The sequence below is a fragment of the Pseudophryne corroboree genome, chromosome 1, assembly GCF_028390025.1.
Source record: "Pseudophryne corroboree isolate aPseCor3 chromosome 1, aPseCor3.hap2, whole genome shotgun sequence".
NCBI lineage: Eukaryota > Metazoa > Chordata > Amphibia > Anura > Myobatrachidae > Pseudophryne > Pseudophryne corroboree.
This window is the reverse complement of record NC_086444.1, coordinates 820934623-820959770: the sequence shown is the minus strand read 5'-3', so window position 1 is coordinate 820959770 and position 25148 is coordinate 820934623. Positions and strand designations below refer to the sequence as shown.

The 25148-nt window shown below is 45.1% G+C and overlaps 1 protein-coding gene across 1 annotated transcript in view; it reads left to right on the top strand.

Annotated features, from left to right (window-relative positions):
- The window catches only part of DNAH6 (dynein axonemal heavy chain 6), a 679574-nt gene that overhangs the window by 68343 nt on the left and 586083 nt on the right, over positions 1 to 25148 (top strand). Inside the window, exons 2-9 of the mRNA XM_063919567.1 lie at positions 287 to 535; positions 2589 to 2765; positions 2936 to 3192; positions 9896 to 10163; positions 10978 to 11112; positions 13096 to 13219; positions 15715 to 15859; positions 18842 to 19010. Coding sequence (XP_063775637.1) covers positions 293 to 535; positions 2589 to 2765; positions 2936 to 3192; positions 9896 to 10163; positions 10978 to 11112; positions 13096 to 13219; positions 15715 to 15859; positions 18842 to 19010 — 1518 coding nt within the window. The 5' untranslated portion in view covers positions 287 to 292. The remainder of the gene's footprint in view (positions 1 to 286; positions 536 to 2588; positions 2766 to 2935; positions 3193 to 9895; positions 10164 to 10977; positions 11113 to 13095; positions 13220 to 15714; positions 15860 to 18841; positions 19011 to 25148) is intronic.

The following is a 25148-nucleotide window of genomic DNA, read 5'->3' as shown; positions in this document are numbered from 1 at the left end:
CCACCAGCATTAAGAGGTTAATGCATCAACCAAGGACCAATTAAGAAGTTGCCCATAATGCAGGAATAGAGGAGAGTGCATCACTCTCTTCTCTCACCCTGCTCGATGTGTCTCTGTACTGGGGAGGGGGGAGGGGTGGTCTGCGTACCTGGGCCATTCCATAAAGCACATGTAAAGAGTACCTTCTCTGCTTGACACCACTGGTTCCATGCAGTTGAAGCCTTAATTATTCCCTGTTGATCACCTTATATTTGAAAATTTGTCCTGCTCTATATTTCTATTTCAGATCACAATGTCAACCAACGTTTCACCAGGATCTGTACGCATCTCGCCTCTGTCACACAGAAATGGGGTGCTAACTAGTGAACCAATAGACGGGGAACAGAGTCGTGATTTGAGCAAATTGAAGGATAGAATAATCTCATTGGCTCCAAAACAAATGCTGCCGAACCCAGAAGCCCTGGTATTTACCCATGATACAAGGGCACGGGCAAACACAAAAAAGAGACAGCATGCTATCAAATTGGAGCCCCTGGTAAGTTAGTCAATTTTTAAACATCTATACATTTTTTTTCTATTCATATTAGCTTATAATAGACAAACATTTTTGTGAAATATGGTCAGTTTCGAATAGTTCCCCATATTACATTATCTAATGTTAGATATGATTAATCCTTATTAAATTTATACAGCAGTTACTGTGTATACTTATATAGCCTGTTACAGTTACTTTAATTAGAACCAGCAAAGGGGCTTATTCTTTTAGAAGTAGCCCAAACATTAGCCATGACATTTCACCATAATCATTCTAAAGACATAAGTATTCACATCGGAGCTTAACATAAATGATTATTTAGTACTAATTAAAATCATGTTTCTTTTTAGTAAACCACAATGTACACTTGTACAGTGTATCATCTGATCCCATTTTGGCACATCACATTTTTCCATTGTTTTCAGTTACTTAGATCATTGAAGGCATTTCTCCCAGGCTACAATGCCGTGCCATGTTATTTCTTCTGCATAACCCCCTCTGGTATTAAGGTCAAAATAAGAAGTCATCATTATCACGGCTCCAAAGGCAGCATTTGTGGACTTTGTCTTTATATGGATAAGTACAGCAGTAGACAGAGCAACAAACCCAACATTTCCAATATCCATTTAGCTTCAAAGCATGGCAGCTCAAAGGTGACACAGCTACATAAGGCTGTAGAAGGACCATTCTAAGTATTGTGGCATCGTGGCCACATAACTCCCATTGGTGCCTACCTGGTATCAGACTTCTTTCATCTTCAAGCTCATGTCCAAAGCACTGATACCCCAAGGCCAGTAGTAACAGATCCCAGGGTGCAGAGCTCTGTCCGCTTCTTATAGCTTAATAGAGGCATGGGTATACTGCAGGGCACAACAGTATCAAGACCCATGTATCTTATCTCTGGCTCCAAAGAATACAGGAAGCATAGGTCATTTTTCCTCAAGGCAGTCAAGCCTGGTTTGAAGGAGAGATGTTTTCGTCTTCTTGCACATGAACAGTCTTACATTTATAGGTAATAGATTAGAAAAATGGATATAACATATCTTATAATATAGTTAATACATTAATTGTTTACAAAGTTCTGAGAAAATCACTAATTGACTAACTAACTAACTAACTAACTAACTAACTAACTAACGAAATAGTAATTGGGAAACATGGACCAGAAGTATTTTCATTGCATTACATTAAAGCAGTTTCCATATTTCCTGTATTGTGACCACCGCAAAGCATTGATAGCCTGCACTCACGGTTGTGTCTATAGTTCCCTCGTGGAAAGGACCAGGCAGTGGCAGCATGAAAGGGCAGAATTGAACTTCGGCCCTTACAACACGTTATTTTTTTTATATCTATTCTCAGTTTGTTTTAGGTTATTTAGTTTAATCTATGCACTATTGTACCCTCGCAAGCTCACTTCGCTCGCCACAGGTTACTATTCCAAATAATTGGTGACATGGACCCAGGGAGTTATGGGAAAGGTCCTCTCCACAATGGGTAACTAGACGCTACTCTGCACCCACTGCTGTCCTAGGGTGTTTGCCTGCTTTGAGATTAGAGTGTTATCACCTCTGTGCCAAACGGGTGGTCTTCAGGTTGCCGGCGGCCGGGCTCCCGGCGACCACCATACCAGTGCCAGAATCCTGACTGCCGGCATACCGACATCTGTTCTCCCTCTTGGGGGTCCACGACCAGCCTGGAGGAAGAATAGATAGCGTGACGAGCGCAGCGAGCCCGCAAGGGGCTCATTTGCGCTCGCCCAGCTGTCGGTATGCCGGCGGCTGGGATTCCGGCGCCGGTATGCTGGTCGCCGGGACCCCGACCGCCGGCAAACCATACTATACCCGTGCCAAAATGTGCAAGCTACTACTATGTGAAACCAAACATGTTATTTTATAATATTAAGCATTTTAATGACTTTGAAATTGTCTGAAATAAGCATTTTAGTTTTGTGTTTATGTTAAGTTTTAAAGGAATGATCACAATTATTGAAATAATATGGCTTTTGCAGAAAAAAATGAAAACAATTAAATTATATCTTATTGTTCCATTAAAGCCTGTATTGAAAGTATATCAGGATCACCATCACCCTGAATACATATATCAGAAGAACAGGGAAGATCTTATAAGTCGAGGCGTGCCTTTGCGCCCAGTTTCTGCAGAGAAGAGACTACGAGCCATCTCATCATCTGCAAGACTTCCTGACCTGCCAGATGGCTTGAAAGAAAAACAGGTGGGATAGTGCTAAACGGTTGCAATGTTGATATTTCTTCAATATTGTATTTGGCTATCACTTTCTGTTGCAGCAACAAACATTGACATTCTGGTGTCTGCATAATGAATGTACACATTTCCTGCAACATATGTTCATCCAGAAATATTTCTGTTTATATCACATTTTAGTTACGGCTGGGCTCTGGTACTATGTCTCCTACACCACCCAAACAGCTAAGGACATCTCTTTCAAGGTCTAGTCTGAATATACACCTTCCTTCTCCTCAATCTTTTGTTTTTGAGACTGCGGAAGACGTCATCAAGGCTAATATTAAAGATCCTCTGCAAATCATCAACATAATACTGGAAAACAAAAATGTAGGCTTCCTTTACATGACTCCTGCTGTTTCCAAGTCTTCAGTTGAATATGACCCATATAACCTAAGGTATGCACTTAAACCATTCATTTCAAAATGATTAGCCTAATTAGTTGGGCACTGCCCTGTACTGCAACCTTCAGTGCTATTGCTATAGTAGTGCCCCACTTGTAATCAGACTAAACTATTTTGTTCAGTTAGGAAGACGTTATCAGTCTCCTCCAGCCAGTCCACTAGAATATTACTGGAAGGGAATGTTACCTTTATATTATATTATTTGTATAACCCATTATAGCTACTGTACCTGCTTATTAATTTATCTGGACAGCGATAATGTTAGCTGAGACTTAATAATATATGTATGTACATATATATTAAATACAGTTTATGTAGTCCAAATGCTTGTTCTAGATTACTATGAATGCACTCCATGAACTGTAGTTTTAAGTATTGTTTTGAGGTGGAGAACATTTTATTGTTGGGTTTGACTTTGACCTTAATATGGAGCTTGGAGATTTTGTTAATGCAAGCTCTGGAAGGGGAGTTTTTTCTCTCCAATGAAGGCAGACATGTAATTACATGTAACTTGTTGTCGCCATTCCATCAGGCTGTTAATCATAATCTAAAAGGGAAAGATGTGTTGTCATTGAGCACTCAAGTATAGGCTCACTTGGATCCAACACATTTATATGCACTCTCCATGACATCATCAGAGCACATGTGACAAACTCACATTGCCCAAATTTCAGATTAGTCTGAGGCTGAGAACTAAATGTGTCATAGATTGCACGTCAGTGCCAACTGTGTGATTGCTAAGTTATGTTTCTTCATTGTCAGATTCACTATGAAAAATATCTCAGGACCCTTTAAGAATTGATCTCTTACTTTTTGTGTGCTAGTGCCGCCAATTTGCTGATATCTAAGTTTTCTGCTGCCGGGTACACTGGGCTCCACAGGGAATAACATCGGGGTGTAGAGTAGGATCTTGATCCGAGGCACCAACAGGCTCAAAGCTTTGACCTTCTTCCCAAGATGCATAGAGCCGCCTCCTCTATAACTCCGCCTCCGTGCACAGGAGCTCAGTTTTATAGTTGGTGCCATGCATTAAGCAGGCATACAACAGGGGGGCTGTTCCAGCAGCCCTGAGAAGAGCTTATCTAAGTGAAAAATGAAGACTTCAAGCGCTGCAGCAGTGACTCTGTGAGTATTAGATGTCAGTCTGACATCTCCTGCTGCAGCTCCATCACCTCCCACAGCGGTGCTGTATACTCCCGCGCCCTGGTTGCCGGGTACTTACAGTGGAGGCTCCGGTTTGCTTCTCATTAGTCACACACCCACCGAAGTTCTCCTGGATCGCATGGCCGCAGTCAGGGAGGAGGTAAGTGGGTTCCCTAGGCGGGTCCCGCTAAAATCGCGATCCGGCGCGGCCGGTGAGAGGCGGGCCGCGCACGCTGGCATGGACAAGGTGGTCGGGCAGGGACTCCACTAAACCACCCGGTCAAGGGCATAGGTCGTTTTTTTTACCTCACAAAAACCGTTTTATTAACAGCCCATAGTACCAGTGTTTTGGCGCCATTACACAGAGCAGCACTGTTCCTGGGACTGTTTGGGCAAATCCTCCTTTGTAAAGCCGCCTGCATGTCAGCGCTGTGCATTTTACAAGACACTTTAGTATTCTACATGTCTGTTGACAGTGTTAGTTAAGAAACAGTGCATTTGGTTAGGGTTATATAGTTCAAGTACCCTGTGATATACATCCAGTCTTTACTGTGCATTGATATATCTACTAAATATATAGCCATACTGAGTATTACTTTGTATTGCTAGTCCAGTGCAGTTTTATTGCATGTCATCATTTCTGCATTGTACAGTGTGACTATATGTGTGCATGTAGGTGCTGTGTGGCCTCTATTTCGTGTATCTCACTCAGATTGCTATCCCTATATTCTATAACCTGAGGGGGCTAGGTGCGTCAGGTTTATCATTTAATATAGGTAGTTCACAGGATATACTTATTGTGTATTTTTCTCTGTGAATTTCAGTCACCTATACCTCTTGAATTCCCTGTTTGTGCTAATACACTGCACAGGGGGTTCTTGTAAGGTATTGTGCTGCTGATATTGTACTGGGTTGCCCTGCATTGAGCTTTCGGATATGTCAGCTACAAAGGGCAACGGAGCTGGGGCTGATCTCATATTGCATGGTGGTGACGCTGCAGACACATTTGAGGAAAACATAGCAGCTGAGGGTTCAGGTTCTGGGGGTTCTTTACCCCCCCAGTGGGATTGTAGCAACGGGGGTTCAAAATGACCCACCTTGGGCTACCTTCTCCACGCTATTGAATACGCTGGTAACTAGACTAATGCCCCCTATGGGACCTCTTGTGCTGGTACAACCGCTTATCGTCCCCGCGGTTTAACCCGCCATGGGCAGATTAACTGTCTGCTCAGTTACAGCAATTGAACCAATCACTGACTACTCAGAAGTCTAACCCTCGCCCGCCTAAGACCAAGGGGTCCGCCAAGCGGGCCATTACTTCCTCACAATCCACCATTGTCCCAGACACCTCGTCTGATGAGGATGGCGTTTATACTGACCCCACAGATTCTTCTGATGGGGAGTCTGTCTCACAGGTGGATGTTTCTAACTTGCTGGAGGCTATCAGGCTCATTCTTCAAATTACTGATGACCCGTAGCCTGATACTGCCCCTAAGAAACCGGACAGGTTTAAACGTCAGAAAGTGGTTAAACAAGTTTTACCTCACTCTGACCATTTAGTTGACATACATCAGGAGTCCTGGGAAAATCCAGGAAAGAAATTCACGCCTCACAAGAAGATGCTAGCTCGCTATCCCCTCGCTGCGGAGTTCAGTAAAAATTGGGAAACACCCCCGCCAGTGGATTCGCAGGTGGCGCGGCTGGTGGTCTCCTCAGCTCTGCCAGTAACTACCGTCACGTCTCTTTAAGAACCGACGGATAAGCACATGGAGGGTTGTTTAAAGGCGATTTACACCCTAGCAGGTGCTGCGCATCGGCCCACCATTGCAGCGTCTTGGGCTGCAGAGGCTATTGAAGCATGGGCTCAGGAGTTGGAAGCTGAGATGTCTTCCAATGCTTCTGATCATGCTAGACAATGTCTATCGTATATTGTCACAGCTTCTCATTACATTAAGGAGGCGGCTTCTGATGCCGGTATTCTGGCGGCCAAGGCTTCTACTACGTCCATACTGGCTCGCCGAATTCTATGGTTGCAGTCCTGGTCCATGGATCTGGACTCTAAGAAAACCCTGGAGGTACTCCCTTTTAAGGGAGACATCCTTTTCGGAGAAGACCTCAACAAGACAGTGGCTGACTTAGCTTCTGCTAAAACATCTTGTCTACTTAGTACTGCTCCTTCAGTACCGAAGGGTAAGAGTACTTCTTTTCGCTCCTTTCGTCCTTCAGGAAAAAGCAAAGGGTCAGGCGTACCCGAAACAGGCTCACAGTTCCAAACCCAATAAGCCAAAACCCAGACGGGCCTGGGCTGCCCGTCAGCCTGCTTCCAAGACTGACAAGCCTGCCGCATGACGGGGCGGGCCTCCCTCTGGGGGATCCCAGGGTGGGGGGCCGACTTCTAGGGTATACCCAGGAATGGTTGGAGACCACTTCCAATGCCTGGATACGGGATGTCGTCACTTGAGGTTACGCTGCATCCTTCAAAAATCGTCCCCCTCATCGATCTTGCCTGACAGACGGCCCTTCGGATCAGGTGAAGGCAAAAACTCTTCATTTGGTAATACAGTCCCTCCTGGACACAGGAGTGGTGGTACAGGTGTCTCTGGCTCAGAGAGGCAAGGGGTACTATTCACCCCCGTTCCTAGTCCCGAAACCGAATGGGTCCTCTCTGCCCATTCTCAACCTCAAGTCCTTGAACAAATTTGTGGGGGTCTCCAAGTTTCATATGGAAACTCTTCGCTCTATTGTTCTGGCCTTGGAACCTGGGGATTATATGGTCTACCTGGACATACAAGATGCTTACCTGCATGTTCCCATTGCAATGTCACATAAACAGTACCTGAGGTTTGCGGTTGGCAACCTCCATTACCAATTTTGGGCGTTACCTTTTGGTTTGACCATGGCTCCGCGAGTCTTCACCAAGATTATGGCGGTAATGACGGCTGTACTCTGTCGTCAAGGGGTCAGGATCCTGCCGTTTCTGGACGACTTATTGATCCTGGCAAATTCCCCAGAAATTCTCCTACACCATCTAGATCTGACTGTCCAGTTTCTGCAAGCCCACAGGTGGCTCATCAACTGGAAGAAATCTTCCCTGGACCCTGCGCAGAGCATAGTGCACCTGGGAGCGTTGTTGACAATCACAACCAGCGGTTGTTCTTGTCTCAGGAGAAGGTCCTAGAGCTTTAGGACAGGATTCGATGCTTCCTATCTCATCCGCAAGTGTCGATACATTCGGCGATGCAAGTGCTAGGTCTCATGGTGTCGACTTTCTACATGGTGGAGTATGCTCAATTCCATTCACACCCTCTGCAGAAACTGATTCTTGCCAAATGGGATGGCCTGCCTCACCGGATCAGGTCTCACTTGATCTCCTTGTCTCCGGATGTCCGTCTGTCACTGAGCTGGTGGCTGCAGGACGGACGTTTGAGCAGGGGTCGTCCCTTCTGGATCTCCAACTGGGTCCTTCTGATGACGGATGCCAGTCAGAGTCTGGGGCGCAGTGTTGGAGTAACACTCCCTTCAGGGTCGGTGGACCAAGGAGGAGTCTCTCCTTCCGGTCAACATTCTGGAACTGCGGGCGGTGTTCAATGCTCTGAATCTGGCCCATCATTTAATTCAGAACAGACCTGTTCAGGTACAGTCGAACAACGCCACCAGGGTGGCGTACATAAATCATCAAGGCGGCACTCGAAGACACATGGCAATGAGGGAAGTATCAAGGATTCTTCAATGGCAGAACGCCATCTGCCAGCCATATTGGCAGTGTTCATTCTGGGTGTCCTCAACTCGTAAGTGGACTTTTTCAGTCGTCAGGACGTACACGCCGGAGAGTGGAGCCTCCATCCAGAAGAATTTCAACTCCTCGTGGACAAGTGGGGCCTTCCAGATGTGGATCTGATGGTATCTCGGCACAATCACAAGGTTCCGGTCTTCAGAGCAAGAACAAGGGATCCTCAAGCAGCGTTCGTGGATGCACTTGCAATCCCATGGAACTTTTGGCTGCCATATGTGTTCCCTCCAGTGTCTTTACTGCCCAGGGTGATAAGGAAGTGCAAATAAGAAGGAGGCATACTACTTCTAATTGGTCCGGCGTGGCCCAGACGGCATTGGTTTTCAGACCTACAGGGCCTCTAGATAGAGTTTCCCTTCTACTTCCACAACGGCCAGACCTCCTCGATCAGGGCCCTTGTGTCTACCAGGATTTGGCCCGACTGGCTTTGACGGCGTGGCTCTTGAAGCTTCCGTACTGAAAGCAAAAGGTTTTTCTGAGGCGGTCATTCAAACTATGTTGAAGGCTCTTCCAAAGAGCGGTCTTTGGATGTGGTACGGGCTCTCCGTATCTATGTGAAGAGAACTGCTTCCATTTGGAATTCTGACTCTCTCTTCGTACTGTTTAGTTTTCACAAACATGGCTGGCCTGCTAACAAGCAGAACTTGGCCAGATGGATTAGAATGGTGATTGCACATGCTTATGTACAGGCTGGTCTTCCAGCTCCTGCTACCATTAAGGCCCATTCTACTCAGTCCGTTGGACCTTCTTGGGCGGCCCTTGAACAATTGTGCAAGGTGGCTACGTGGTCCTTAGTGAACACGTTAATTAAGTTCTATGCCTTCGATACTTCCGCCTCCCAGGATGCTTCCTTTGGACGCCGGGTTCTTGTGCCCAGTACAGTGCGTCCCCTCTCATAAGGAACTGCTTTCGGACATCCCCGATGTTATTCCCTGTGGAGCCCAGTGTACCCCGCAGCAGAAAATGAGATTTATGGTAAGAACTTACCGTTGTTAAATCTCTTTCTGCGAGGTACACTGGGCTCCACAGGGTGCCCACCCTAACGCACTTAGCTTCTTTGGGTTGGTATGGCATTAGCCGCTGACACCCTCTCCTGTCGTGAGACTGTGGTGTATGTGGCTACTAACGATTGTCGTCTCTTTTACCTGCTACTGCATTGGACTGGTTAACAAAAACTGAGCTCCTGTGCACGGAGGCGGGGTTATAGAGGAGGCGGCGCTATGCATCTTGGGAAGAAGGTCAAAGCTTTGAGCCTGTTGGTGCCTCGGATCAAGATCCTACTCTACACCCCGATGTTATTCCCTGTGGAGCCCAGTGTACCTCGCAGAAAGAGATTTAACAAAGGTAAGTTCTTACCATAAATCTCGTTATTATTGCCATCTTAGGGCTGTAGCTACACCTCTAAACCTTCCATATGACCACAAAGCCAGAACCACTAACACAATTCAAAAGTTTCCTTTGTTATCAAGTATTAAAGGAAATCCAAACAAGTGGCTTAATTAGATATAAATGAAATTACACAATGTGTGTCTTATATACAGTAGGACATTCTCCCTCTCACAACTTAACAATTAAACACTACTGACACATAATACTGCAAAAAGACACAAATATATACAAAATATAAAAATCAGTTATTTATACTAAATAAAAACTTTATATTTAATAAGTTGAAGTCAAATGTAAGAAAAGTTTCCATTTTGTGCCATAACTCAAATTCATCAATTTAAGATATATTTCAGTATGAATTGTTGTTATATTTAGAATTGTAAACCACAAAAACATCAACAAATATGACTACTACACCATAAGTGACAGAGGAGTCACCCATATACGTAATGGAGAGGTTCTATTCCTGGAACTGGGGCGCTGGAAGCAGGAATATCTTTACCATAGAGCACTGAAGCAAATTCCTACTTTTGCCTTCTTCCGAAAGTGGAAAACTTTCACTGTATGGAGAAAAAATGTGCGTGCCAAGAAAATCAGTGAATGTCGCAAGGCCCTGCAGGAGAATCTGTTTATTGTTAATGCAGTACGTATCTAAAACTGGCTAAGTATCTAATCTAACTATAGGTGTATAAGAAACCTCAGTTTTATTTATGTAGTCCATATCGAGTTTGTCCTCTCTTTGGCCATCATTCCGAGTTGTTCGCTCGCTAGCTGCTTTTAGCAGCATTGCACACGCTAGGCCGCCGCCCTCTGGGAGTGTATCTTAGCTTAGCAGAAGTGCGAACGAAAGATTAGCAGAACTGCTACTAAATAATTCTTTGCAGTTTCTGAGTAGCTCCGGACCTACTCACAGATTGCGATCAGCTCAGTCCGTTTAGTTCCTGGTTTGACGTCACAAACACGCCCTGCGTTCGGCCATCCACTCCCCCGTTTCTCCAGACACTCCCGCGTTTTTCCCTGACACGCCTGCGTTTTTTTGCAAACGCCGGGAAAACGCTGAGTTACCACCCAGAAACGCCCCTTTCCTGACAATCATTCACCGATCAGCAGTGCGACTGAAAAGCGCCGCAGAATCCAATGCAAATCTGCTAAGCTTTTAGTTAAATAACTAAGCGCATTCGTCCTGCGTGCTTGCGCATGCGCAGTTTGCAACAAAACGCAGCATAGCGAAAATCGGCAACGAGCGAACAACTCGGAATGACCCCCTTTGTTAGAGTTAATTCATTCTGCATAGTATTTCTTTTATTCCATTCCCATACCTAAAGTAGTATTAAAATATAGTCAAGTTTGCTTTCTTTTTTCACTTATTGTATACAGTAAATAATTAATTTCAACCTTAAGGCCAAAGAAGGAGCACAATGATTAACATGTCTGTATTACGGTTTCTGTTCCACCAGTCATTGTGTCCTGCTCTCCTCAATATACAAGAAATGTGTTTTCGAATCAGTGACATGGGCCTGTGCCGCATTGAGAAAGGCTACACCTACTCTTTGAAAGAATTCATAGACAATCAATTTAAACAGCTGGAAGAGGTATAGTATACCATTTAAAAATGTCTCATTCATTGATTATAGGAATTGCATAGTAAATGCCGGCTTAAGGTATTCTGAAATTTTACTTCTATTAATCAAGATTAGGTAATCAAATATGCATGATGAAGCTGTACTGTCATGGTGACACATTAATAATCTGGATTGGTGTGCTTTGGTAATTTTATCTTGGTAGCTAGTTAGAAAATATCACCATTTTATCTTAAATGTTACTGTTGTACAGGCTGTATAAATAGGCCTTTGATGTCACTAGTAAAAGAGAACCAAGCATGTTCAGAAAGACCACGCTACCCATCCAGATAGCATTACATGAGCTAAAGCGCTCTTTGGGCCTGATTCAGCAAAAAAGAAAAGCAAAAAGGCACACAACCTGGCAAAATCATGTTGCACTGCAGGTAGGGAAGATGTAATATGTGCAGAGAGATTTAGATTTGGGTGGGTTACGTTGTTTTTGTGCGGGGTAAATACTGTCTACTTTAGCATGTAGCCAACAGTTGTACACCCTTTGTTATGGCCAAGCCACCAAGGAACAGGATTACTGCCTTATTTGAGGCACATGTCTAGGGGCACTACTTGTTGAGGCTGTCACAGCAAACCCCTCTGCATTCACTGCCCCAGTATGCTGCTGGTCTATTGGGGTTGCCTGGAGGCCGGTTGACTCTCTTGTCAAACTTTCAGCTGTAGTGTGCTCTCAGAGTCAGCAGTTGGAAGAAAAGAATGCAAGCAGAAGTGCATGCACGTACAACATGTGGGAGCGGTCACTTGGCATAAACCTGAGTATGGGCCAGGTGGAGCCGTGTCTATTTGACTCCCCCTCTAGTCCCCTGACACAGACACATGGGGGGGAGGTCAGGGTGGCACTGATACGTTATAGGTGGTGTAATTATGAGGGTGTAATTATGAGTATTATAAGGGATGAGGGGCCTGCTAGGCTTCTACAATCAGTGAGGGGGGGGTGGGGGGGGGGTGGAGACACTGATATACAATGCAGTCACACTAATAGATGTACTAATGCATATTATAAGCTTTAATACTTATTATTACATCCATTATATATCAGCACCTCCCCCTTACTGATTGTAGTAGGTCCCCCATCCCCTATTAGCAGTTCCCTCATCGCTTATAATACAGTGCTATGGATTGTTTAAGTAAATGGGGCCCCAAATTGGTGTCTTGCTTAAGGCCCCATGAGGTCTAAATCCGCCTCTGGTGACAGTCAGTCTCCTTTTGACATCTGAAACTTAGGGGCTAATTCAGGTTGGATCGCAAATAGCGGAATTTTTACGATCGCCCCGCGGGCGAATGCACAGGGGCTGTCCTGCACATGCGCCAACATTTCCAAGACGGAGCATTGTGGGGGCAGAGACTGGGCAACGGAGGTGTGGTGGTGCAAACAGGGTGTGGCATGGCCGTGATCGGGGCGGTTATTTGACATCACACGCAGCCGCCCTAATCAAAAATATGGCGACGGGCCTCCTGCGATTGCAGCCAGGCTACGTCGGCAGGAGGCTTCCTTACTTTTTGCAATCACGCTGAAATTGTGGTGCAACCGCAATTTCAGCGTGGTCAAGGGGTAGAGGGTGGCGGTTAGAATGCTGGGCGGCCTTGTTCTGCGATGTTCTGCGATTGTTCTACTTAGCAGAACTTGCAATCCTTACTAAATCAGGTCCTTATATTTCTTAACTTTTCTCCCTAATGTTGCTTCTTCTCAGCATTTGCTTTGTACATAACAGAGCCGGACACACTAATAACACATTGTGCTATACCACTAGTGATGGGTACATAAAACACTAATGAACGTATTTCTTGCTTGTCTTCACTTGACTGTCCTCTTGAATAGAACAGAAATTATAGTATTCTATTCTCTATCCATCTTTAACTCTTGACATAGATAATACTTCTCTTTTCTGTCCAGCTTTTCAAATCCAATTTCTTATAAAACTGTTTTAATGTTATATGTCTCAGGTTGCAAACCGTTTATCTGAGTTCCGTGATTTAGCTAAGGAAGTTGTCAGGAGTGCTACTCGAACAGCTTTGTTGGAAGCTGACTTTACACCAGATGACTACATGGATGATTCAGAAAACCCAGGTAAGTAATAATAACAAGTACTCTGTAGTTGTGACTTTCATGTGTTTTTATAGATAATATTGTGAATAGTTGTATATTGCCATTGTTAATAGTCCTTTATAGTTCTCACCCAGTCGCACCCAATGTAATTGTTTTTACCCGTGGTTTGTTTTGCGTGGGTTTTTCTCTCTTACTCAGTATCTTTCTTGCTTCTTTCTATCTATTTTGGTGGACCAATAATAGTCACCGCCCTATCCCCATAAGTGACATACCAATAACCCTTCTAAAAACTGACAACAACAAAAACAAAACACCAAAGAAACTAGTGTAACTTTTAATTTCTTAATTGTAATTGTCCTAGTTCTCATTGGACCCACTGCGATTCATTCCTGCTTGTGTTGGCTTTATTACTGAAATGCTTTTTCTCAGCCAACGGACAGGGGCTGGCTGGCAACTTTCAGCCTGGAGGGCAGACTCAAACAAGCGGCCCAGTTTTTCTCAGGGAATCTGCAGTCATGTGGCCCTGGAACACCTAAATTGCACTCGCCCAGGGGGCAGATGGCACCCTGCCCCCGTGCCCAGTCAGCCCCTGCCAACTGATGTTGCTGTATTCTAACACTGGCCTGGGGCACACATGGTGGGCAATAGAAAACAACTTTTAATGCAACATAAAGTTGTAGCAGTTTTTGCTATTTTAGCAAAAACTGCTACGGTAAAATTGCATGATGGGGGCGCCCAGCACAGGGCAAGGCTGCCCAGCTTGTGTAGTTTCACCCAGCCATGCGTTCGAAATTCAGATGTGATCGCATCACACAAACCTATATATAGAGGTAGACACCTGTATATGTAGCCAAGCTGCGTATACAGGCGCACTGCCACCATGTTTCCTATCCCGCGCCACACCACCCAAACGCCACAACGCAGATCCTGACCGCCTGCATCCTGTCAATCACTTCCTTCTGGGATGCGATCGCATAATGAAAGCCTGCGTACGTGCAATGCAATCACGGCGCATGTGCAGATGGCCGAAAATCATCTGCCTGCGATTCCTGCAAAACAGCATCCACCTCTGAATAGACCCCAATGTCCGCTGCCTGTCATCACAATTTGACAAGAAAAGATGACAAGGGCAACTGAGTGATGATCAGCTTACTGGTGACTTCAGCTTGCAATGGAAAGAAGAGGCCACTTCTCCGGTGCACTAATGCAATGTGGTATTTCCAGATAACACATGTACGCTGCACTGGAAGCCCAGATTTGCTCATCCAGTTGTAGTCTCAACGAAAAAATAAATAAATAGCATTAGAGAAAAAAAAAAACAATAAACTTGGTAGAAAAAATGGGAAAATGTAAATTATTTTAATAAAATTTGACATGGGAAAAAAGCTATATAAATAAAGCATTTTCTCTGTACTGACCCTCAATATTATCATCCTGAGATGGCGACAGAGATACCTTTGTGCTCCCACAGAAGAAATGTAACGTGTTTCCTTTTACTGGAGAAATCCCTTGTTACTATTGGTCAAATTTAGGGATCTAGACCTAAACCAGTGGCATCATACGGGGAGTAACGTGCCTCACTATTCCAGAAGAGACTGGAGGCTGCCCAGTTCCAGGAGAGCTGAACAAGCTCCCAGATGCCCAGTTCCAGGAGAGCTGAACAAGCCCCCAGTGTGATGAGAACGGGGCATGACACATTGTCATGCCCCCAAAACATCATGCACGCACGCGCTTCTTCCGCATTGGGTGACACCAACTCTAGTGACACAACTTTGTAAATACAACTATTTCACTGGAGATAGGGCTTGTTTAATAAGCCTTAAGGCCAGTATAAACTGTAATCTATATTGCCATAATGTAATAGCTAGCAGCTCCCGGGGAAGCGACTAGCCACCAGAAGAAACAGATATAGATTATCAGTACAATGCGGCAGTCGTCACTGCAGCCATGTTTGCACTTTAGTATATGCCTGTAGTGGGGCAGCAGAGAGAGGGTGGCCTTGGTCTACAATTAGGGTGGTATCCTATTAGCTGCAATGAGTTACTGCAGTTAAAGGATTCCCCAGGGATATCCTATTAGCCTAATAAACTGGCAGTTATTGGGGATTATGCTGAGGCACGCAAAGCATAATCCACGATAACCTGCCTCAGGAGTCCCGTAATCGGACGGAAACACATAGGTCCGCGATGTTATCATGGATCTCATGTGTTGTCGGCCGATAACAGGTGATTTACTGCATGGTAAAATGCAGGCTGGAATTGGATAGCCTGATAGCGTTATCGAGCTAAAAAACCAGTTATTACCGTGCGGTAAATCACCGCACCTAATAGGATACCACCCTTAATCCAGCTCTGGACATAATGACATAGATAAAACAATGAATGTATAGATAAAACAATAAATGTACACAGTACAGTCACACATTCATTCCATCATACTTCTTAGTATGTACAGTACTATGTTCTGTATGCTCTAGTGTATGTTAAAACTAGTTTCTATATTTTGTATTCTTTAAGACCTAATAAATATGAAACCAGGACCTACAGTATCTGATGTGCTGATTCTATCTCATTTTGATGGAAATTTTTTTGGAGAATCCGCTGATAAAATGACTTACACAGAACAGGCCAACAAGAGGTCACACTGCAGACGGCTCACGTGGTCAGTATACGCATTCTTACATTAATAGCAATAAGCTATTTTATTTAACATCTGTTGTTCTCCACCTATCTACTGGCAGAGCATGTGTGATAGAATGAAAAGAAACTAACGGCCATTTCAACACCAATTAACAATTCACTCTCTTTGAATTAATGTTTGCTGTGACTAATCATTGGTGCAGAAATCATCTAGTAATATATTTTACGGACCACTTTATACTCACCTGTTTGTTTTAAAATCTGTTTTGTTTAAAATTTATGATCTGTATATTATACAGAATCATAGAAAGTAGAGCTACCATACATCGAACAGAAATTACTTGATCACATAGGGTTCCAAAATATATGACAGAAAGGATCTCCTGAGTTAGAAGTAAATAACATGTCCTATTGTGACATTGTAATCACATAGACGGAGTATAATCCAACACACTTTATTTCCACCTCAGGCGGGATACAGCTTCACATACAGGTTTTGTAGGTCAGGTTTACAGGCACTTCTTAAAACAGCAGTAAAACAGTACATATTCCAACTGGCTCCCAACGTAACTCCAGACCCCCCAAGCTATCTCCTGGCCACTTGCTGGCATCAGGAGCAATGACCGTCTGAACAAAACACATTTTTAAAGTCAGCAGACAAGGTGAAGTGATTAGCCCAGCTGTGGCTTACCACAGACTCAGCTAAAACCCGAACTGGATTCCATCAGAACTGTTGCTGCTGTGCCAATCCTGCAAAAGCTTGCCGTTCCACATTAACCTCATGTGGAATCATACTGTCCCTGCCACACTATGTAGAACACAAATAATTATATTGCACAAGAACATCTGTGGGACAATGTTCCATGAATTAAAAAAGCTTGTAGATAAGAAGGTAATGGTCTATTCTGCCTCAAGCAGCTGGTAAACAGAGACATTTTGCTAGCTTGAAGATCTCTGGAGACTTTAGTATTTTTTCAGTGTATTGCAGTAAATGAAAGGCAGACTGTTAAGCAGTAGGAGTATGAGTGGAGATAAAGGGGGGGAATGTAATAGCCTGTGAGAAGCAGGAAGTGCGACACTTTATGCAAGGTCTCCTGTTCTATTTTTTGTTTGTTTTTTAAAGCGGCAATCATTTACACAGTAAAACTAACCTGGTTTTGCCATGTAAATGATTGCTGCTTTAAAAATAAAAATGGAAGAACTTGCACTTCCTGCTTCTCGCAGGCTATTAAATTTCCCCTAAAAGGTGCAAACAGTAAAAATGTGGGCACAGAATTGCCGGTATCCGGTTGATAGATAGACAGTGTCTAGTTAGACCAGGCATTCCCAACCACGGTCCTCGAGGCACACTAACAGTGCAGGTTTTAGTGATATCCAGGCTGCAGCACAGGTGACTTAATTAGTAGCTCAGTTATTTTGATTTAACCATCTGTGCTGCAGCCTGGATATCACGAAAACCTGCACTGTTGGTGTGCCTTGAGGACCGCGGTTGGGAATGCCTGAGTTAGACAGTCAATAGATAGACACCATATGTTAGACAGACATTAGGTCGACAGGGTCAAAAGGTCGACAGGGCCAAAAGGTTGCCATGAAAAAGGTAGACAGTACAAAAGGTCGACAGGGTCAAAAGGTTGACATGGTCAAAAGGTCGACAGGGTCAAAAGGTCGACAGGGTCAAAAGGTTGACATGGTCAAAAGGTCGACATGAAAATGGTCGACATAAAAAAGATAGACTTTTTTTTTAAATTTAACATGTTTTTGGACATTTCATACCTTCTCTATCCATGTCGGCATAGAGTTGGTTATAAACCTTGTGGTGAGCGCAGCGAGCCCGAAGCGTGGCGAGCGAAGCGAGCCCCGTGAGGGTTTACCTTTCTACAATTGGGGGTCCCAGATGACAAAACTATCCACACAAACCACAAAAATGCAAAAAACATGGTGTCTACCTTTTTTATGTCGACTATTTTCATGTCGACCTTTTGACCCTGTCGACCTTTTGTACTGTCTACCTTTTCCATGTCGACCTTTTGACCCTGTCGACCTTTTGACCCTGTCGACCTAATGTCTGTCTAACATATGGTGTCTATCTATTGACTGTCTAACTAGACACTGTCTATCTTTTATACCACACCCAAATTGCCAATATTGCCATGTAGTAATGCAAAAATTAAGTTTTAGATTGCTTGATGAGTTATTGTACACGGAAAAGACAAAATAAGGATACTTCTGAATTCCTGCCTATAAACACCTTAGTGCCACCCCCTTTTGTTAAATGTAAAATGGTTTTTGTTCCTAAAATAATGCTGATTTAAGCATCATTTATATTTTACAGTATGGCACAGACATCGCGCAGTATCCAATTAGCCGCTGTAAATTACTGCTGCTAATTGTCTCGCTGAGGGCTAGCCAATTAGCCCCAATAAGCTGGCGCGAGACGAGGCTTATCAGGGAATTTGTTTCATCTGCCTCCGGCAGGCGAAACCAAATCCTGAAAGCAGCCCCATTTTCATGTGAAAACGGGGCTGTGGCCTCCGAAAACACACAGGTTTTACTGTGTGTTTTAATGAGAATTGTTTTTTCTTACGGGCGATCTAATTGGATAGCCTGTAAAGTGATCATGTTATGTGTCATGTTTGTGTGTTTTAAGAGATTTTATGGCAAGGTATGTGGAGGGTTTGGGCAGCTAAAATATATGAATGAGTGTGTGGGAGAAAATTAGTAAAACGTCATATTGGTTTGCGTTTCTTTGAAATATGTTATAGTTGTCTTCACTATTGGACTTATGGGCTGGTCCTACTGCAGTGATAATGCAAAAGATATTGACATTCATGTGACCATTATAAGACCACAACTAAATAGGATAAGGGTAATAAAGTAAGAGTTGAAAGGATAAGAAAAGTAAAAAATGTACTTTTACAAAAATAATTAGCATACTGTAGTTGTTGATTTCAGGATCGTTTTGAGCGTCATAAAAAGTGAAAAAAATCCTGTTTTCTTTTACAAGCTTTATTCGATTAGCTGATTACTTGATAGTGAACACCATGCATATACTGGCAGTGAACTCAGTTTCATCTTTGTTGAACTACCTGGTGGAAAAGATGAAATCTACACCTTCTGATGCAGTAATACAAGCTTGGAATACTGAAGTAAAGCAAGACGCAAAAGGCAAAAAGGTAAAGTCAGTTAAAAATATTACTTTGGAAAAAGTTCAACCTTATGGTTTGAACATTCTTTTTTTAATTCATATACATATTAAACGTAACATTATTAGGACTAGTCTTATCGTCTTCCCACCCTCCTGAATTCCCTGACCTCCTTCGATGTTGCTATCCATCCACAAACAGACTACCCTTCTCTCACCAAAGGGGGAATGTAAAATCAACCTGCTTTTGCCATGTAAATGATTGCCACTTTAAAAAAAAAAAGACAGGAAAAATCTCCTCAAATCTCCCACTTTCTAAGTCTCACACCCTATTACGGGATGTAATTATGTGACCGGTGGTCAGAAGACCGCCGGTCACATTACTGGCACCTACATCCCGCCCCCTCACAATCCCTGCAGTCGGCATGATGACTAACAGGAACTATTCCCACTCGTGGCATCACAATTCCGGGTTCCCGACGTTGGTATGGTGACCAGCGGCCGCATTACCAACCCCCTATTACATCCCCTCCTAAAGCTTCAAACGCACTCTCTACACCTATTTCTAAATAAGGCAGTCCAGCTATCAAATTTCCCCCAAAATATATATTTTTGTGAATGGCACAGCTCTATAACCGCATACACACGGTGAGAAGCAGGCTAACGGCCGATATTGACTATATTGTGGACGGAGGCATGAACCTCTGATATAGTCAATATTGTCCTGCCTGCACAGTCTATTTTTCCTTGCGATGCCGATCGCGCATCGGCATCACAAGCTGTATACACATGGGGGGTAATTCCAAATTGATCGCAGCAGGAATTCTGTTAGCAGTCGGGCAAAACCATGTGCACTGCAGGGGAGGCAGATTTAACATGTGCAGAGAGAGTTAGATTTGGGTGTGTTCAATCTGCAATCTAATTTGCAGTGTAAAAATAAAGCAGCCAGTATTTACATTGCACAGAAACAAAATAACCCATCCAAATCTAACTCTTTCTGCACATGTTATATCTGCCTCCCCTGCAGTACACATGGTTTTGCCCAACTGCTAACAAAATTCCTGCTGCGATCAACTTGGAATTATCCCCCATGGTGCGATATGCACTATATTTTCTACTGATATGGACTATATAGACCCGCTAGTTCTTGCTCAGGATATGTGGACAAGAAGTGCTGTATAAGGGTAAATGTAATTTCTCTAACGTCCTAAGTGGATGCTGGGGACTCCGTAAGGACCATGGGGAATAGCGGCTCCGCAGGAGACTGGGCACATCTAAAGAAAGCTTTAGGACTATCTGGTGTGCACTGGCTCCTCCCCCTATGACCCTCCTCCAAGCCTCAGTTAGATCTCTGTGCCCGAACGAGAAGGGTGCACACTAGGGGCTCTCCTGAGCTTCTTAGTGAAAGTTTTAGATTAGGTTTTTTATTTTCAGTGAGACCTGCTGGCAACAGGCTCACTGCATCGAGGGACTAAGGGGAGAAGAAGCGAACTCACCTGCGTGCAGAGTGGATTGGGCTTCTTAGGCTACTGGACATTAGCTCCAGAGGGACGATCACAGGCCCAGCTTGGATGGGTCCCAGAGCCGCGCCGCCGGCCCCCTTACAGAGCCAGAAGGCAGAAGAGGTCCGGAAAATCGGCGGCAGAAGACGTCCTGTCTTCAACAAGGTAGCGCACAGCACTGCAGCTGTGCGCCATTGCTCTCAGCACACTTCACACTTCGGTCACTGAGGGTGCAGGGCGCTGGGGGGGGGGCGCCCTGAGACGCAATAAAAACACCTTGGATGGCAAAAAAAATGCATCACATATAGCTCCTGGGCTATATGGATGCATTTAACCCCTGCCAGAATCCATAAAAAAGCAGGAGAAAAGTCCGCGAAAAAGGGGCGGAGCCTATCTCCTCAGCACACTGGCGCCATTTTCCCTCACAGCTCCGTTGGAGGGAAGCTCCCTGTCTCTCCCCTGCAGTCACTACACTACAGAAAGGGTTAAAAAAAGAGAGGGGGGCACTAATTGGGCGCAGTATTAACTATACAGCAGCTATAAGGGGAAAAACACTTATATAAGGTTATCCCTGTATATATATAGCGCTCTGGTGTGTGCTGGCAAACTCTCCCTCTGTCTCCCCAAAGGGCTAGTGGGGTCCTGTCCTCTATCAGAGCATTCCCTGTGTGTGTGCTGTATGTCGGTACTTTTGTGTCGACATGTATGAGGAGAAAAATGATGTGGAGACGGAGCAGATTGCCTGTAATAGTGATGTCACCCCCTAGGGGGTCGACACCTGAGTGGATGAACTGTTGGAAGGAATTACGTGACAGTGTCAGCTCTGTATAAAAGACAGTGGTTGACATGAGACAGCCGGCTTTTCAGCTTGTGCCTGTCCAGACGTCTCATAGGCCGTCAGGGGCTCTAAAGCGCCCGTTACCTCAGATGGCAGATATAGACGCCGACACGGATACTGACTCCAGTGTCGACGGTGAAGAGACGAATGTCACTTCCAGTAGGGCCACACGTTACATGATTGAGGCAATGAAAAATGTTTTACACATTTCTGATAATACGAGTACCACCAAAAAAAGGGGTATTATGTTCGGTGAGGAAAAACTACCTGTAGTTTTCCTGAATCTGAGAAATTAAATGAGGTGTGTGATGATGCGTGGGTTTCCCCCGATAACAACGGATAATTTCTAAAATGTTATTGGCATTATATCCTTTCCCGCCAGAGGTTAGGGTGCGTTGGGAAACACCCCCTAGGGGGGATAAAGCGCTCACACGCTTGTAAGGGCTCTACCTTCGCCTGAGATGGCCCCCCTTAAGGATCCTGCTGATAGAAAGCAGGAGGGTATCCTAAAAGGTATTTACACACATACTGGTGTTATACTGCGACCAGCAATCGCCTCAGCCTGGATGTGCAGTGCTGGGTTGGCGTGGTCGGATTCCCTGACTGAAAATATTGATACCCTAGATAGGGACAGTATATTTTTGCCTATAGAGCATTTAAAAGATGCATTTTTATATATGCGTGATGCACAGCGGAATATTTGCCGACTGGCATCAAGTCTAAGCGCGTTGTCCATTTCTACCAGTAGAGGGTTATGGACACGTCAGTGGTCAGGTGATGCGTATTCCAAACGGCATTTGGAAGTATTGCTTTATTAAGGGAGGAGTTATTTAGGGTCGTTCTTTCAGACCTGGTGGCCACGGCAACAGCTGGGAATTCCACGTTTGTACCCCAGGTCGCCTCTCAACATGAGAAGACGCCGTATTATCAGGCGCAGTCTTTTCGTGGACAAGCGGGCAAAAGGTTCCTCATTTCTGCCCCGTGACAGAGGGAGAGGAAAAAGGCTGCAGAAATCAGCCAGTTCCCAGGAACAGAAACCCTCTCCCGCCTCTGCCAAGCCCTCAGTATACGCTGGGGCTTTACAAGCAGAATCAGGCACGGTGGGGGGCCCGTCTCAATGAATTTCAGCGCGCAGTGGGCTCACTCGCAAGTAGACCCCTGGATCCTTCAGGTGATATCTCAGGGGTACAAATTAGAATTCGAGACGTCTCCCCCTCGCCGTTTCCTAAAGTCGGCTTTACCGATGTCTCCTTCTGACAGGGAGACAGTTTTGGAAGCCATTCACAAGCTGTATTCCCAGCAGGTGATAATCAAGATACCCCTCCTGCAACAGGGAACGGGGTATTATTCCACACTGTTGTGGTACCGAAGCCGGACGGCTCGGTGAGACCGATTCTAAATCTAAAATCTTTGAACACTTACGTACAGAGGTTCAAATTCAAGATTGAGTCACTCAGAGCAGTGATTGCGAACCTGGAAGAAGGGGACTACATGATGTCTCGGGACATCAAGGATGCTTACCTTCATGTCAAAATTTACCCTTCTCACCAAGGGTACCTCAGGTTTATGGTACAGAACTGTCACTATCAGTTCAGACGCTGCCGTATGGATGGTACACGGCACCCCGGGTCTTTACCAAGGTAATGGCCGAAATGATGATATTCCTTCGAAGGAAGTGAATTTTAGTTATCCCTTCCTTGGACAATTCCCTGATAAGGGTAAGATCCAGGGAACAGTTGGAGGTCGGTGTAGCACTATCTCAGGTAGTGTTGCGGCAGCACGATTGGATTCTCAATATTCCAAAATCGCACCTGGTTCCGACGACGTGTCTTCTGTTCCTAGGGATGATCCTGGACACAGTCCAGAAAAAGGTGTTTCTCCCGGAGGAGAAAGCCAGGGAGTTATCCGAGCTAGTCAGGAACCTCCTAAAACCGAGCCAAGTCTCAGTGCATCAATGCACAAGGGTTCTGGGTAAAATGGTGGCTTCCTACGAAGCAATCCCATTCGGCAGATTCCACGCAAGAACTTTCCAGTGGGACCTGCTGGACAAATGGTCCGGATCGCATCTTCAGATGCATCAGCGCATAACCCTGTCACCAAGGACAAGGGTGTCCCTCCTGTGGTGGTTGCAGAGTGCTCATCTTCTAGAGGGCCGCAGATTAGGCATTCAGGACTGGGTCCTGGTGACCACGGATGCCAGCCTGCGAGGCTGGGGAGCAGTCACACAGGGAAGGAGAATCCAGGGCTTATGGTCAAGCCTGGAGACATCACTTCACATAAATATCCTGAAGCTAAGGGACATTTACAATGCTCTAAGCTTAGCAAGACCTCTGCTTCAAGGTCAGCCGGTGTTGATCCAGTCGGACAACATCACGGCAGTCACCCACGTAAACAGACAGGGTGGCACAAGAAGCAGGAGGGCAATGGCAGAAGCTGCAAGGATTCTTCGCTGGGCGGAAAATCATGTGATAGCACTGTCAGCAGTATTCATTCCGGGAGTGGACAACTGGGAAGCAGACTTCCTCAGCACGACCTCCACCCGGGAGAGTGGGGACTTCACCCAGAAGTCTTCCACATGATTAAAAACTCGACAGGTATTGCGCCAGGTCCAGGGACCCTCAGGCAATAAGCTGTAGACGCTCTGGTAACACCGTGGATGTACCAGTCAGGGTATGTGTTCCCTCCTCTGCCTCTCATACCCAAGGTACTGAGATTGATAAGATGGAGAGGAGTAAGCACTATATTCGTGGTTCCGGATTGGCCAAGAAGGACTTGGTAACCGAACTTCAAGAGATGCTCACGGAGGATCCGTGGCCTCTACCTCTAAGAAGGGACCTGCTCCAGCAAGGACCCTGTCTGTTCCAAGACTTACCGCGGCTGCGTTTGACGGCATGGCGGTTGAACGCCGGATCCTGAAGGAAAAAAGGCATTCCGGATGAAGTCATCCCTATCCTGATCAAAGCCAGGAAGGATGTAACCGCAAAAACATTATCACCGCAATTGGCGAAAATATGTTGCGTGGTGCGAGGCCAGTAAGGCCCGACGGAGGAAATTCAACTGGGTCGATTCCTACATTTCCTGCAAACAGGAGTGTCTATGGGCCTGAAATTGGGGTCCATTAAGGTTCAAATTTCGGCCCTGTCAATTTTCTTCCAAAAAGAACTAGCTTCAGTCCCTGAAGTTCAGACGTTTGTAAAAGGGGTACTGCATATACAGCCTCCTTTTGTGCCTCCAGTGGCACTTTGGGATCTCAATGTAGTTTTGGGTTCCAAAAGTCACATTGGTTTGAACCACTTAAATCTGTGGAGTTAAAATATCTCACATGGAAAGTGGTCATGCTGTTGGCCCTGGCCTGGGCCAGGCGCGTGTCAGAATTGGCGGCTTTATCCTGAAAAAGCCCTTATCTGATTTTCCATTCGGACAGGGCGGAATTGAGGACTCGTCCTCAGTTTCTCCCCAAGGTGGTTTCAGCGTCTCACCTGAACCAACCTATTGGTGGTGCCTGCGGCTACTAGGGACTTGGAGGCCTCCAAGTTGCTAGACGTTGTCAGTGCCCTGAAAATATATGTTTCCAGGACGGCTGGAGTCAGGAAATCTGACTCGCTGTTTATCCTGTGTGCACCCAACAAGCTGGGTGCTCCTGCTTCTAAGCAGACTATTGCTCGTTGGATTTGTAGTACAATTCAGCTTGCACATTCTGTGGCAGGCCTGCCACAGCCAAAAATCTGTAAATGCCCACTCCACAAGGAAGGTGGGCTCATCTTGGGCGGCTGCCCGAGGGGTCTCGGCTTTACAACTTTGCCGAGCAGCTACTTGGTCAGGAGCAAAT